Source organism: Microplitis demolitor, chromosome 3 (genome assembly GCF_026212275.2).
Source record: "Microplitis demolitor isolate Queensland-Clemson2020A chromosome 3, iyMicDemo2.1a, whole genome shotgun sequence".
Lineage (NCBI taxonomy): Eukaryota > Metazoa > Arthropoda > Insecta > Hymenoptera > Braconidae > Microplitis > Microplitis demolitor.
The window spans coordinates 7,976,794-7,993,187 of NC_068547.1; the positions used below are offsets into that span (position 1 = coordinate 7,976,794).

General features: G+C 27.9%; 1 protein-coding gene across 5 annotated transcripts; it reads left to right on the plus strand.

Moving 5' to 3' along the window:
• Nucleotides 1–135: 135 nt before the first annotated feature.
• Nucleotides 136–16,390, plus strand: LOC103569696 (zinc finger protein chinmo). 5 transcript variants are annotated; one of them, XM_008547149.1, is made up of 8 exons: nt 5,068–5,194; nt 5,271–5,376; nt 9,206–9,419; nt 10,007–10,227; nt 11,371–11,615; nt 13,119–13,366; nt 14,427–14,702; nt 15,893–16,390. In XM_008547149.1, exons 3-8 carry the CDS (start codon nt 9,299–9,301, stop codon nt 16,123–16,125), a joined length of 1,344 nt encoding a protein of 447 aa, XP_008545371.1. In that variant the 5' UTR covers nt 5,068–5,194; nt 5,271–5,376; nt 9,206–9,298; the 3' UTR covers nt 16,126–16,390. The 5 variants fall into 5 exon arrangements, with proteins under 5 accessions (XP_008545368.1, XP_008545373.1, XP_008545371.1 ...); XM_008547146.1 differs by lacking the exons at nt 5,068–5,194; nt 5,271–5,376 and adding an exon at nt 136–435; XM_008547151.1 differs by lacking the exons at nt 5,068–5,194; nt 5,271–5,376 and adding an exon at nt 1,089–1,177.
• Nucleotides 16,391–16,394: the final 4 nt, after the last annotated feature.

Here is a 16,394-nt window from a genome sequence, read left to right on the forward strand (position 1 = left end):
TTAAAGTCTAGTTTGGACCGTGGATTTCCGTCAACTAAAACTGAAGTTGGTTGGGTATTAGGGTCGATATTGAATTTACTTTGTAGCTTGGAAATTTTCTAGTTCAGCCTCATACATTTGTAGTTGAGAAATCAACGCACTGTTATTTCGCAAGAAAGCGCTGTGTATGTACACAAAATTTTTAGTGTTTAGCGAAATGACAGAAGACTACAGAACTATAATTTCTTGACTCATGTTGATTTTATATTTAATAAAACACCAAAAATGTGAATAATAGATTAATTGTATTGAATTTTACTTACAAGTAATAAAAAAACTTTGAATGATACTAGAATTCAACATTTCAAGAGATTTACAAAAGTGAAGTTGAATTTTTTTGTGTAGCAGACTTTGCCGGCTATTCTTAATGGATTAGCTGTTAAAATGAACTTGACAGTATGTATTATATATAAAAAATATCTAACAATTTAATTAGCATGCATTAATTATTATATATTATCCAAAGTTACACATTTTATTTTCCGATAATTTAATCGAATGCTACATATTAGCTAGTGAAACAGAATAAAAGATTAGCCGTATATCCGTCAATAGTCATTTTTCTAGTAAACTACTTTGAGTATGCGTCACTATTAAATATAATTATTTGACTGCGATTGTAATCCTTGATAACACAGTTATTCGTTTATTCTATATCATGTACGTGTTAATAATGAAAATTACATATATCTCTAATTCATAGTAGATACTTTCGTTCTTTCGACGAAAAAAAAATGATAGAATTATTCGAATTACATGAAATGAATTAGACAATGTTGTCACTTAATATTATATTGTGGGACAGAAAATAAAAACGAAGTTTCGAGTCTCTAATTTTTTATTCTTGTACAAAATTTACTTTGTTTACCGTTATTCGGTAATCATGAAAAGAACAGTGACAATTACAGAATTTTCATTTTAATCTATAATAATAACTGTCGTAAATATAATAATATTTTTATCATAAAAATTTAAAATTATTCCTGAAAACATTTATTCGAAAATTATTATGAACTCGTTTTTATTAAAAAAAAAAATAAATAAATAAAATAAAATCTGTATATTACACTTGAAAAGCGGAAAGTAGAAAATTAAATTCCGTAGGTGTAATTGCCTGCCCGAGTCAAAGGCGAGGTAGGTATGTTGTGTATTATTTTTTATCTCTTCCTAAAAATTTGAATTTTTGTTTGCGGGATTAATAGTGCATGCGTTGAAATTTTTTGATCATGCACTAAAAGCTTAAATTCCTGCCTTGTTTAGCAGGAAGAAAATCGCATACTTTTTTTTAATGAGAAAACGCATGATAAAAATTAACGCATGCGCTATTCTTCCCGCACACAGTCAAAAATGCATATTTCGGCGTTGGTATGGTGAAAAAATAGGTATATATATATATATATTAGGGTGCTCCGCTTTTGGTTGTTTTTTTTCTTCGCTCATCAATAAAAATGTTGCCTTACATGTTAAAAAAAGTTTATGCCAAGTTTAAAATTTTGTTTTTGAATAGATGAGTAACTTTAAGTTAAACCATTATTTTCAATTATATTAATCAAAATTGGCAACACAATTTCTTGGAGTCAATAGACTTTCAAATACAAACATATAACAAAAAAGTATTCAGGAATCGCGAAAACTGTGTTAGAAATAATTTTTGGAAAATGAAATGATCTACAAAAAAGTTGATATGACATTATGTGATAAGTCGGACAGTTTCGCTGGAAAACTTGAATATTAGTCAAATTTACTAATTTCAACTCTGACTTTGAATAACTCTTGGAGAATTAGATTTGCCATAAAATGATAAGAAACTGTTTTTGTAGGGCGTTCGATTCCTAACATAAATACATTATGCCTTTTTCTATACAATGATCCACTGATAATAAATTCCAAACTAGAAAAAACAGTTTTCTAATGTTTTTCTAATGAAAAAGAAAAATACTACAATTAGCGACCTCTCAATATTTATATTAGAGGGCTTAAAATTTAACAGGAGGAGCAGGAAATTTTAAGTCTAGTAATGAAAAAGAAAATAGTCGGTTTTTTTTTTTAACAGTTTAACATATGGATCATTCCATACCAAATCACTGAGTTTTAAAAATCATATTTTGTTGTTAGATTATTTTTTTAATTTCCCGCTAAAAAAATTGTAAATAAATTTTCCAAAACTCGGGAAGTTATTGTTTTCAACGCGATTTTCGAAAAACGTCTTTTCATCAGATGTCGACGTTTTGAGGCCCTAGGAAGCTTCTCTAACGATTTTCAGAATGATGTCCGAGTGTCTGCATGTGTACATGTATGTATATGTGTGTGTGAACCTATTATAACTTTTAAACTAATAAACTGATTTAAATCGTTCTTGCGGCAATTGAAAGAGTTTATTAACCGTCAAGTTTCCTGAAAAAATTTCAGATTATTGGATCAAGTAGACTCAGAGATAATCGAGAATTCTTTATGTACTTAAAGATCGAAACGTTTTTCGCGAAACAAATAAAAACACAAAGTGAAAAGTAAAATATCTACTAAATCTAGATTTTTGAAATGGTTCGCACAGGTGATAATATGTCAGCCAAAAATTGCAGCTACCCCTAATTACCCCTAAAGTCACCTTTAAGCAGCCAAATTACATAAACTTTTCTCATTTTCGTTGCGCGAAAACCGTTTCGATCTTTACGTACATAATTCTTTAATAATTTGTAATAAAAATGAAGAGCGATTTCAATTTTTATTACAAGCTTAAAGAACATCAAAAAAATTACCTTAAATATAGTTTGAAATATAGTTCGAAGCAATTCTTTGTTGGTAAAAACTTAAATTTGTATAAATTTACTCAAAACTCATAAATTAAATTGAAAGTTTCCAAATTAATTATCAAAAACTGTTAAGATCGGTATGCATCAATGTTTGATACTTAATATCTGTTAAACGCTTGATTTAATTGACTAAACATAAGATACCATTTTTGTAAAGCATTAATTTTCTACAAAAATATGCATTGCTTATTTCATAATCCTTATTCGTTCACGATTTATAAAATTCAAAAGCAAAAAACAAATGTGTCTCTCAAAATAATCAAACTTCAACCTTCAATATTTTTAAAATTGTGAAATTTACGATCAAAATGTAAAAAACTTTTTTTGTATAGCGTTCAATATTCTACAAAATAGTATAAAAAGTTTTGTTGTACAATCAATTAATGAGTGAAATAAGAATTTTTTTCTATTGAACTGAGAAAAAAATCAGAAGCTGGAATGCAGAGGATCTTCCTATTGAAATTAAAAGCTTATTTTTGGTGAGAATTTTCTAGAGGTGTCTAGCAACCAATTTTTCAGTGTAATAAGCAATAAAAAAATTATCGATTTTTTTGACCCACCCTAATATGTACATCATTTTCGTGTGCGAAAATTCTCTATAGCGAATTGATACTCTCTTAAAATGAATCAGTGAAAAGTGCTGCAAATCAGTGAATAGTCACTGATTCGAGCACTTTTCGCTGATTCATTTTAAGAGAGTAGGATGCAAGTGTCGTTTGCGACCTCTGCACCATTTGTGAACACAATACTCTATTCTAATAAACGAAATAGTATTAAAAAAATTTAATCAAAGTATCTACTACAAACTTAAACAATTAATAGTGTCATTATCTATTTTACAATTTACGTTATTTGAATTTCCTAAATGTCTAAAGCTGGTCCCAAAGTGGCCATGAAGGTATCTATATTTTAAAACTTTTTGAACTTGAAAAAAATTCATTTTTTATATTCAACTTTCATAGTATCAAAAATTAAATATGATTAATAAACAATCAATTATTAAATTTTTGTAAATGATTATCATAGACGAAACGAATGAGTTCGAAGAGAAATCAATAGAAGTTGTTTAGCTGAACCGTTTTCCTAATTTTTTCTCATTATTATTTTTAATTTTCATCAGTTACAATTTAATTTTTCAAAAAGTCTAATAAAGATTGTAACATGTTTTGTAAATTTTAATAATTTTTAAATATTAATAAACTATTTTCAATTGAAATATCTATAATTGACTAAACTACTTTGAGTATAGCATTAAATTATTTAATAGGCTTGAAATAATTTCCAAATTTCTCATTAAATTCTATATTTAATTATGTTTATACTGACACTTTATTACATCAATAGATGATATATTCAACTGTAGATAAATTAATAATTAAATACATGTAATAGTAATTATTAAAATTATAAATATTTGAAGAAAAAATTTCGGTAAAAAAAAAAAAATAACAACTTAAAAAAAGTAATAAATTATAGTCCGATTAAAACAAGATAAATTTGATACACAAATTCTTATGTTAAATAATTAATGAAATTATTCAGAAATAATATTGCTCAAAAAAAGTTTTTCAAACTTTAAGAGCTTGTGAACTGTCAAACAATAATTTATATATTAAGCTTCATGAGCTCGGAAGCGATGTTTTCGTTAAAAAATTCAGTCCCTTACAAAAAAAGTTCAGAGCTCAAAAATGCTATCTTTGCTGCTTTTAAAACTAAATACCCTAAAGTCTAAATATTTTGGCAATGAATAATTTCAACTTTAATTGTATTTCTAAAATCTACTTTCAAATGGCATTTGTAGTCATATTCTAATTTTCATTGCGATCATTTCTTATTATTATTATTTTTTTTCTTCTTTCATACCATATATTGATGGAGAAATCTATATTTTGAGGAAAGTAAAGTGACATTTGCAGTAAAAATATGGAAATATTATTAACATAAAACTTCAGTGGACCCATCTTTCCTTAACTTAAGAAAATAAGAACTAATCACGGCTTGCTATTCAAATCCAAACAGTAGTATTAATTGTAGTTACTGAGCGCGAATGAGGACACAAAAAAAGAACAGTGTTTGAGTAAGATTACAGTTAGATTGTAGTTAGTTTTTTCTCTTTTTTACTTCTCCCTTCTCTTTTAAGCTATACAACCAAAATGTTCGACCAACTCCATGCTTCCTATTTGAAGACCGACCACCAGTTCTATAGCCACAGCATACTTCCGCGTTACGTCTCTTCAAGTATGACGTGAGCTGTTCTTTCTTCTGGCGCTGCTTCCCGTGCGTCCACGTGCTTTGTCCCCTGTGCTCAAACTACCTGGTTTATCCGTTAACAGGTCGTGCGGCATGTAAGTTTCAATTTTAAGCTAGAAAACTTTTAATTCAAAAAAAAATAAATAAGACCAAGTTTAAATGAAAATAAAGATCAGTGCAGGGTGGAATTTGACAAAGTCAAGAGCAGTGATTGTTGTTAGGTGTTGACTTATAATTGAGTAAACCGTTGCGCAAATTACTTTCTACAAGTTACATTGTAAGTTTTTGATGTATCATACCTAATGTTGCTTATAATACTTTAAGTATATTTAAAATATTTTTTCTAATTATTTAAGCCCGTTTTAACTTAGAATACTTAATTCTCAATTATTTATTTTCGTTATGATTATAATTTTCTGTACCATGTTCTTTACCGTATTCGTAATATTTGACTATTTTATGTCATTATCGAAAGCTATTGTCAACAGAAAAAGTAGTATCTTTAATTCAAATACAGAATAAATTAGTTAACATCTAGAACAGTATTAAGACTAAAATTATTAATATCTTTAGTAAAATTTATTATTTACATCACATAATAATACATTTTTTAATTTATTTTTTATTAAAGATGTTTTTATTATTGTTTTGTTATCATAGCTGTACAATAAAAATTAATTATTATTTCTTTATTCATCAAAGTGACTCAATCACAAGATAAAAATTTACCGCATATTTGGATTATTAATATGGATCACGAAAACAAATACATAGTTGTTTAAAAAGTTTATTCAACGTATTTTAGTTTTTAATAAATTTATAGATGATGCATAAAAATTCAAATGATTATTTTAAAAATTTTACTATTTATTCATTGGAAATAATTTATTTTTTTGTTTTTTTAATGTTTTTTTGTTTTCTAAAAACATTCCTATAATTTCTTAATTTTAAATGAAATCGATAAAACAATAATTTTATCTTATTAGACCGAACAAGTAAAGTACCCAAAATAATTTAAGTTAGAGATCTCATTTCTAACTACACTATAATTCTTGGATAAATAGAAGTTAAGTTTTCTTAGTTTATTTTACAGTATCGTTGTCATGAATCTGTTAGACGTATTGATTAAGTGGGAGTAAAAAAGAGTGGTTCAACTTGTTTAAATAACACAGAATAAATATATAAAAGGTATTCATGATTGTGTCAGTGATGACGTGATAGAGGAAGTACGTGCCTGTGTGCAAACGTGTGTAATGCTGCAACACTATGAATGTCATACTAAATGAATATATGTATTTGTGAGATAAACCCGCGCGTGCGGCCTCTCAATGACCTTGAGACCTCCCTCTAGTACCTTTGCCACTACTAGTTGGTTTCAGCGACACTCATCAAAAAGAAGGTTCCATTAGTCGAAGTAGGATAGAAATAGGAAAAAAGTTATATGATAAGTTGCTCAAATAAAATTTTTATTTTGTCGAATATTCCTGAAAACAACAAGCAAATATTTTTTTACGAGTTTATTGCTGTTTAACTTTTCTTCTTGAATATTTTTATCCGAATTTCGTTGTCTTATTCTAATTTTTTTTTGTATTGAGCTTAATTTTCGTTGATTGATTATACAACTACATAAATATGCAATTGTTATTGATAAGCTTAGCCTTCAAGTATAATACTTGACTTCATCAAGATGATATTATAAAATTTAAAAAAATTACAATTTTTATATAATATACTCAAATTTTCCTATTTCATCAATAAATTTATGAAATATTGTTGAATGAATTTTTATAGAAAAAAATAGGGGATAAAAATATGCTCTTCGATTTTGTGAAAAAAGTAAATTTTATAAATAGTCAATGTTAGATATTCTACTTAATTTTATTTTTCTCTAAAATCACTAATAGACTGTTGATATAGCACGAAAAGATTTTTAAAGCGGAATAATCTATATTTTACATTATTCATGCGAACTATCTCAGTGTCATTGACATAAAATATTTAGATGCAGTGAGCATCATACTAAACAGAATTGAGAGCTTCACAGAACGTTTGGTCGAGTACATCAATTAAAAATTTATGAGAGCCTAAAAAATTAATATAATTTTTGAGGAAAAACTTTCAATGCTTTAATAATGTTATAGAGATTTGATTAATCTAAAAAGTTATGTAGTTGCCTGTGCATTAAGTTACTTTTATAATGCTAATATTACTTTAAAAGCTATTTATAAAATTATTAATGATGAAGTTTTCTCGTACCAGGGTTACTTACATTGAGTAAATTTTTTCGGAAATTAATTACTTAAATGCTTTCTTAAAGTAAATCATTCAAAACATCAATGTTTCTTGTTTTTCTCAAAAATATTCTTTTTTTTTACAATTGTTATTATTACTGTTTTTTTTTCTTCAAAAACATTGATTTTTCTATTTTGAATAATTTTAATTTTTAAATTTGTATTTAAAAGAATGAAACAAACCTTATGCATAACATTATAGCATCCACTTCGAATTTTAAAGAATAATTATATTTAGATCAAAGTCCTAATCTTTACTCATGTGATTCAAAATTATGTACTTAATATTCGTTACGAAATGATAGAGTTTCAGTTTCTACACAAATGAATCAAAAGAATTAATAAAAAATTTTCTTATTAATAATAATATTTTACGTTTTTGGACACAGAAAAAACAGTTAACTTGGGTCAAAAAAAAATATTGCCTTCGGAATTTTTTTTGATTCAATAAAAATAAAACATTTGATTCAAAAACTTTTTTTTCGTTTTAAAACAATGTATTCTTTTGCTCCAAAAAAAAAAAAAAAAAAATAATTTCTTAAATAAAAACGAAAAAAATCTTGACTGAAAAATAGTTTTTTAGATAAGAAAATAAGTCATTTCATTCTAAAAAATCAAATTTTTTTAACGTAAAAAAGATCACTTAGATCAATAAAAAAATTCTCTTGCTCTTCGAGTTTGCTTCAATAAAAACGAAAAATTTCTCAGTCCGAGAAACGTATTCTCTCTCCGTATTTGAAATCTACTTTTTGGTTTTTTATTTCGAGAAAAATTATTCAAGTAACCATTAATATTAAATATTCATATCATGATGTAATATAAGATGAACGATAGTACAATCGAAAAAGGTACTTGTCACTTCATCAAATGACAGAAGTGTACTTGAAAAAATTTTCTTACTAGTGACACCATAAGTGGATGAGCGCGATCTCGTGGTAAGCACCAAACTACTCCCGCTGCTGCTACCTCGCACGGGTGCCTTTCCCCTCCACCGTTTCAACTTTCAATTGTTTACATCTCGGGTAAAAAATTTGTCAGATTTATGAAATTTTGGATAGGAGTAGAAAATACTTTAATCTACCGATCTATATATTTCCCGTTTTAATGCGATTTTTTCAAACATTAGTTATTCATGTCTTAAATTTGGGGTCAATACTTTATGACCAGATAGTAGGAGCACATTAGCATGATATTCTAGAGTATTAATAACATCATCTTGGCAAGCAAAAATATTGTTATTATTTATATCATTTTATTATTATTACTAAAATTAAAATTATTTATACGAAAATAAATATAAATTGGTTGTACCGTAATTTATAATCAAGTTCAATTATTATTACACAATCTTTAATGCACTCTGTAACCACGATAAATTGCAGAAGAAATGATTAAATTCGTCATAGTATCATAATGCAAGCTATGGCGGCACCGGTATATATCTATCTAACAATTTAGAGTCTTATCTCCAAAATTGAAACTCGGTATTGTCGTAAGAATCATACTAGTTTTCTTGTATGAAGAAAACTTATTTTTACCAGAGAAAGGCTCATTCAGTAATACTTTTGATTCCAAAAACAAAAATATTACTTTTTAATACACTATATAATTTTTATCCAATAATAAGAATTGATGAATAATGAACTATCGATAGTGCAGATTTTTTTTTTTTACTTTATTTATCTCTATGAAAAGAAATCATAAAGTAAAAAATGGATAAAACAATGATTAAATAAACCATATTTCCAGAATAATATTTGTAAGCTACATGAATGACTCAAAAAATAATAATATACTCTTAATTACTTTGTGCAGTTGGAGTAATTAATCGTGCAATTGATCAACAAAAGGATTGACTTTTGGAGACAATATCAAAAGTGAACAGTTCTGGGATAAAATAATAATATCATGGACGCTCATCAACAGCAATTTTGTCTTAAGTGGAATAGCTTCGGCAGTAATTTAGCTACCGCTTTTTCGAATCTTTTCAAAAGTGAGAGTCTTACTGATGTAACACTTTTCTGTGAAGGTAAGTTCAAATATTCATTTATACTTATTTTTTTTTCTCCAGTAACCTGCCTAGTAGCTAAAGAAAAAATATATATTTTTTATCTGTATATCGACTTCCATAAGGAGATAGTGTTCATCTCTTTTAATGCTGCAAAAATTAGCGCGATCAGTAATTAGTTTCGGAGAAATTTTTATCGGAAAATTAAAAAAATAGCCATCAATCCCTACTTTTCTTGAATATCTTGGACAATACGATTCAAAACTCGAAATGCTTAAAATATCAGCTTCGTTAAAAATATTTTTGAACTCCACAAATCAAAAATACGATTGTTTTGCGAGCTTCAAAAATACAAAACCGTATAAGCAATCATGTTTTTGAACTAGAAAACAGGGGAAAGTTTTGAGACTTGCTGCAGAGTCAACCGTTTATCAGATTTTTATTTTTTTATTTTTTATTACAATAATTTTTTTCTAAATACTTTCAAACAAAAAGGGATAACTCATTGGTGGTAATTGCATACAAAGCACGAATTAGTATTAATCTTCCCAATTTTTTCAACAGTATGAAACGTAAAATGAAGCGATATAATGAAGTATTATTTTCAGGTATCACTTTTAAAGCTCACAGATTAATTTTGGCAGCATGTAGTAAACACTTCCAAGAGCTTTTTGAAGGTATGCCTCATTCCTTAGCTGGATTAATTGTAATCTTGGATGGAACAAGTGCTCACAATATGGCATCACTGCTCGAATTTATGTATCGTGGAGAAGTCCATGTATCCCAAGATTCACTGAGCTCTTTCTTAAAAGCTGCTGAATACCTGCAGGTTTGTATATCTTTTATATATGTAATAATTTGCTTATGCAATTTGACTATTATTATATTTTTCACTTCTTCTATATTATATTGCAACGTAATCGATTGACCGTACCTTATCCTATAATTTTTCGTTTAAATAACTTTTTAAATCATGGAAGTGATTGCACAATTGATGCACAATTACCGTTTTCTTGTTGAAAAATAAAAATATTAAAAAACTTCCAAAATTTGAAGAAAAAGAAAAGAATATTATTTTTGGAATAATTATTGACATTTGTTTGCACAGACTCGTTTAGTAAATAATGGAGAATGTGGCTGAACAATATCTATTAAACTCAAATTAATGAATCCTGTGAGTCTGTGGCCGTGAAATTAGCGACTATGGCTGAGTTATTACCATGAGAAGTTGTTCAAAAATTGCACGATTAATGTAGATTAATATAGATTGCACCTCTTGGACTACATATTAGTGGCTCCTTCGGTTCGACTTTCTAGTTCTGAAAACATCGGTCTTCTACAAACCTACTACCCATTTCTAATACTAATATATCAACCTACACGGAAAAAACAATATAGAAGTGGCAACTCTCTAGGATAGTACTGAGTACTTTCTGTAAAAAAAAAAAAATAATATTTTAAAACTATGAATATAATATTTATACTTTTGCTAAGAATGCTATGACGGAAGAGAATAATCATAGAATTCATGACCATTTCCATGATTATTTTCCGACGTCAATATTTTGGAGACTACTTCTAATAGCAAGTAGCAAGTAGCAAATAACAAATATCAAATTTAACTTCGCCGAACATCTTACTACTGTACTACTCAGTACTATCCAATGATTCATGTTGTTATTAAACTAAACAAAACAAAGTATGAACATATTATAAAGTTTAGTTGATTTCTTTTGACTTAAAGTAGAACTTATCTTTTAATTCTATAGCCTGTTAAAATATAATTCATTAAATGAAGACTCCCGTATATAGCTATTTATATATGGTGTGTGTAAGGACATATGTCGACATAAACAAGCATAGACACGATTTTATAGTCTATATAACCATATGTAATTAATTTTGCACGAAAATCGACTTATTTGTTTTTAATTAAATACTTTGTTAATATATTTATTATTTCATCTCACAGGTAAAGGGGCTATCGATTGAACATGAAAAATTGGCTGTGGCTCACACACATGTCTCAGAAAATAATACTGTTATGACTGAGTCAGGAAGTAACAACACTGAGATTTTAGAATCAGAAGCCATCAGTAGAGTTTTGAAAACAGAAGCGACTTCAGTTTCATCTCCATCATCAAATTATACTGTACCAAACCTTTACCATTCTCCTAGTTACTATGAAAGTCCACAAAAAAGAACACGATTACTGAGGTGATTTTTTCGTATTTTTCTTATCTTTAAAATTATACTGGACAACCCAAATAGAAATAATCATTGATATACTTTGATATATGCTATTGAAACAAAGCAAAGGATTACCAAAATTTTGGAAATTTTGAATAATCTCTAAAAGCTGTAACACAGTAAAATATAGTTGAAGAATAATGAAAAAAAAAGTGGAAAACGATTGACCCTGTGGGTCTGCTTCAAAGCTTGTCACTGTTTTTTAGCTTAAGGAGCTAAAAAACACAACTGTAAATACATTTTCAAGCTCTTTGCGCTCAAAAATACTCTTAAGCCCATTTATTTTTTTGAGCTCATCAATATGCATTTTTTAATTTTTCTATATAATAATTATTCTTGAGAACGCATGGATATGAACAGAACTAAAAGTTTGTAAACAAGACAAAGAGTAAAATGGAGAGTTTTGAATTAGATCATAACCTCTAAACATGAATTATTCGAAAAAATTTTAGAGAACAATAATTTTTTAAATGTTTTGTTGATAATATTTTCTAAACTAACGAACTAATTACAATTAATTATGAACTGATTAAAACAGGTTGTGGATATAAAGATCTGGTATTCTATAATAAATAAGGTAAACTGTTATTTTTTTATTTTTTTTTTCTCATTAATATCACTCAAACGAATTCCATCGAGTTTTTAAGCCGACGAGATTTTGCAAGAAAAGAAATTTCACCAGATTGAAAAAATAAAGTCACCGGGATAAATGATGGGGCTGTATATTCATCAGAAAAGGCTCAGCATCAAAATTTTAAAAAACATTATTTAATACTGATTTAACATAATGGATGCATTATTTTATAATCATAATTAAACATCAACAATATTCACATTTAAATGACATCGTAAAGTTTGCCTGCACAGATAGTTAAAATTTCAATTTTTTTAGAACCAGTACTAAATGTTTGTTGCCTCAATGTCCAGTTGGATATTTTTTAGAGGATCTCAATTGAGTTTCTTACGCCTATAGTGTGCAAAAATTGAGTTTCTCAACAATCTAAAAGACTAATATTTGATTTTAATGCTTAACAAGTGATTTCAAGTTCTTGAAAGCATTGAGGAATTTTTTCGCAATGTTCAAAAGATTATTAAGCTCTTCGATAGAATGAATTTTGATTTTTTTAATACTGCAATGCTATAGTTGAACCCTCATTAAAAGTCTTTTATTTTTTTTTTATCATTCATTTACAATGAAGTGAGTGAAGATAAATAAAATTCTACCTATCCTTGATCACTTTATGTGCGATCGATATTTAATAATACGTGCATTTTTTTTTTAAACAAATATACATCAATAATGTGGCCAAGTTAATCGTTTTTTATCAAAAAGTATTGTAATAATTTTTTACTCACTTTATTGATATTTTTATACTTCCGATAGAATCAAGATTTCTGAAGTACAACATAAAAATTTATTTACTTGTTATAAAATTGATATTAAATCCTCAATCATTTAATTTAATACAGATCACCAAGTGATGTCGATGCTTCCGGAAAAGTAAGTGTTTTACGAGATGGAACAACTTTCCGCCCCGCTTCTGCTCCACATCCATTACTTCTAGAAAATCATGTATATCCGACATTTACTCACCCCTCTGAGAATTTGACCCATTCCTACACAGCGCCTCATACTCCAACTGAATTGGAGCGAGAGCTCGAACAAGATCAGTCCGAAGAAAAGAATAACGAGGATCTCAAAGAAAGTGTTGCAGAAGGTAAAAATATTTTAATTTCTTAGTGCCATGTTCAATTCAAATATCAATTTCGAGATCTTCGAGCTCGAAAATACTTTTATATGCCATTGTTTTCGAAAAAATCCGTTTCTTAGCATTTCTTTATCCCACGATATCTCGCGAACGAATCAACCAATTTTGATGGTTGAGGTGGCAATCGACGTGTTTTATTGAGTTCTACAGCTGATCAGATTTTGAAATTGTTTGGTTAAGTTATTTCAAAGATATTCGCAAATAACTGTTTTTTTACCATTTCTTTGTCCCGCGATAGCTCTTGAACAAATTAACCGATTGAGATGGCTAAGGTGGCAATCGAGGCGTTTTATTAAGGTTTAGAGATGACTAGATTTTTGAGTCGATTGTTTAAGTTGTTTCTGAGAAATCAATAAAAAACTAGAAAAAAAAATTTCTTTTTTCGTAATTCGTCAATATTTTCGAGTCTACTTGATCAAATGATCTAAAATTTTCAGGAAAGCTGCCAACTAACTCTTTCGATTGCCGCCTTAACCATCCAAATCGGTTCATTAGTTAAAAAGTTACAAGGGGTTTACATACATACACACATACATACATACATACAGATACTCAGACATCAATTTGAAAATAGTCAGAATAGCTTCCTAGGACCTCAAAACGTCGGCTTCTGATGAAAACTCAATTTTCGATAATCAGGGTGAAAACAATAACTTCCCGAATTTTTCGAAAATTATCGATTTTCTTAGCGCGAAGTTAGAAAAACATTTATTTAACCTATACCCTGTGCACTGTAATATGTCAAACAGACATTGCAATTAATCAGTAAATAATTAAAATGCAAACTTAGCATTTTCCTTATTCCTATAAAATCCAAATAGTATGAAACATTGTCGTAAGTATGTATAGAAATTAACAAACTTACATGCGTACTTTGTTTTTAAATTCCTTGTTAAAAAATTTTTAATTTTTAACTGAGGTATTAGAAAATTTCATAGCCCATAAGATGTAATAGATTATTTTTTTATCAATATAAACATATAAGTTTAATAAATAATAATGATCGCAGATTTACGTATAAAACAAGAACCAGTAATAGTCACTGATCGAGAGAGCTCTGATAAATTAGTCGAAAAATCATCAGGAGAAGTGTATTTAGGCGGAAGAGGATTTGAAGCTACTAATTATGGATTGGTCAATGAACATAAACTTAACATAACATCATTTAAACAGAGTGCAGTTCAATTGTCTCATCCACCTACGCCAGATCTCAGCCCAGCACCTACAACGCCTGCTCGATGGAATTCAAAAATAAATAAAGCTGGAACTGTAAGCACGCCAGATGGTAAGTCTTATACTATATATATTTTAACAAATTCGAATAGCTATATTAAAATAACTATAACAAATTTATTGCCTAAATCTAGTAATGAGATTTTTCTTTTAAAGAATGACCACTGTGTGTCTGTGTGTACAGTTTTACCAAATTGTGTATTGCGTCATTTTATTGAACTGTAACTCGAGTGGGTTATGAATTAAGTGAACAACTGATATATATATACATATTTATTTTTTTATTTTGATTTGTTATTACCGATCATAGTTTTAAGTTCCTGACTTTTGTCAAAGATTAATTAAAGGTAAGCAAAGTATTTTGTGTCACATTTGGTCGTCCGTAATCCACAGACCAACTCAAAACTCGGTCACATATTTATTTATAATTTATAAAATTATGATGGTTTTCAGAATCATGATCGAAATCTAAATACACAATAAAACTTGAAAAAATAATTACTCTTAGATTTCCTTCAACGTTAAACAGTTTTTTTTTAAATTAATCAAATTGAAGATTTCTTGACCCTCCTAATTAAATAAAACGAAAACTGGAAAATTATAGGTTAGGTACATTCAAAAACTCATCATACATGGAATCACTTAGCAAAAACGAAATACAAGCATATTAATTTTATAAAATAAATTACAATTTATTTCAATAGATCACTATTAACAGTAATAAAAACGAAAGAAAATTCACGAGATGTTGTACATAAAAACGCTTGTTTATCCCTTAATATATTACATACGTTATTTTATTTTAGCCTATTAGTACTTGAATGAACGGATAAAGCCGAATATTTCCGAACAAACTTGAATTTAAAATATTTTGTTTTAGAGGTTATTGAAATAAAATTTTATTAAAAATGACTGAAGTAAATAGTATAATTTCTAAAAATATCGAGTTATCTCACCAATACTTGAATTTTTTGAGTATTTTTACTAAAAAACTATTTACGTGTATTATTGAGCTCTTCAAGCAAATTAATTATTTGAAATAATCATTTACCTATAGCGCAAACAATATTATATTTATAATTACTTGGATATAAACTTAATTCTTCATAAATAAATGTTTTTTTAAACGACCTGATAGAGAAATTTTGCAATTCGAAACGATTTTGGTAGATTCAGACTGAACCCGAATAATTAATTTTCTGTACAGCGACTACAGTTACACATTACTTTTTTAAATTTTAGGTAAAAAGTTAAAATGTCCCTTCTGTGATCGTCTTTATGGATATGAAACAAATTTGCGTGCTCATGTACGACAGCGTCATCAGGGTATTAGAGTTTCATGCCCATTTTGTTCACGTACATTTACCAGGAACAACACTGTACGAAGACATATAGCACGTGAACATAAAAATGAAATTAGCATCAAAGCTTTTCAAACAGCGAGTCATCAAGTTTCGGATACATTACCGCAGTAAAAGTCATCATTATATTTGTTATACTTGCATAAAGCAATCTTTCTAGTATGTTATGTTTGTACCATTATTCGTTTTTTATGGTATTTTCAAGTTACAATTTTTATAGTATTATAATGCATTAACCTGCATTCGAGTATAATTTGCAACTATGCGTATGGTCTATTATTATTGATGGCTAAAATGAGTTATTCTCATTATTACTACAGTTACCTGTTACTTAGAAGAAATACACATATATTACTTTAATTTCATCTTATGAATTAAAACTT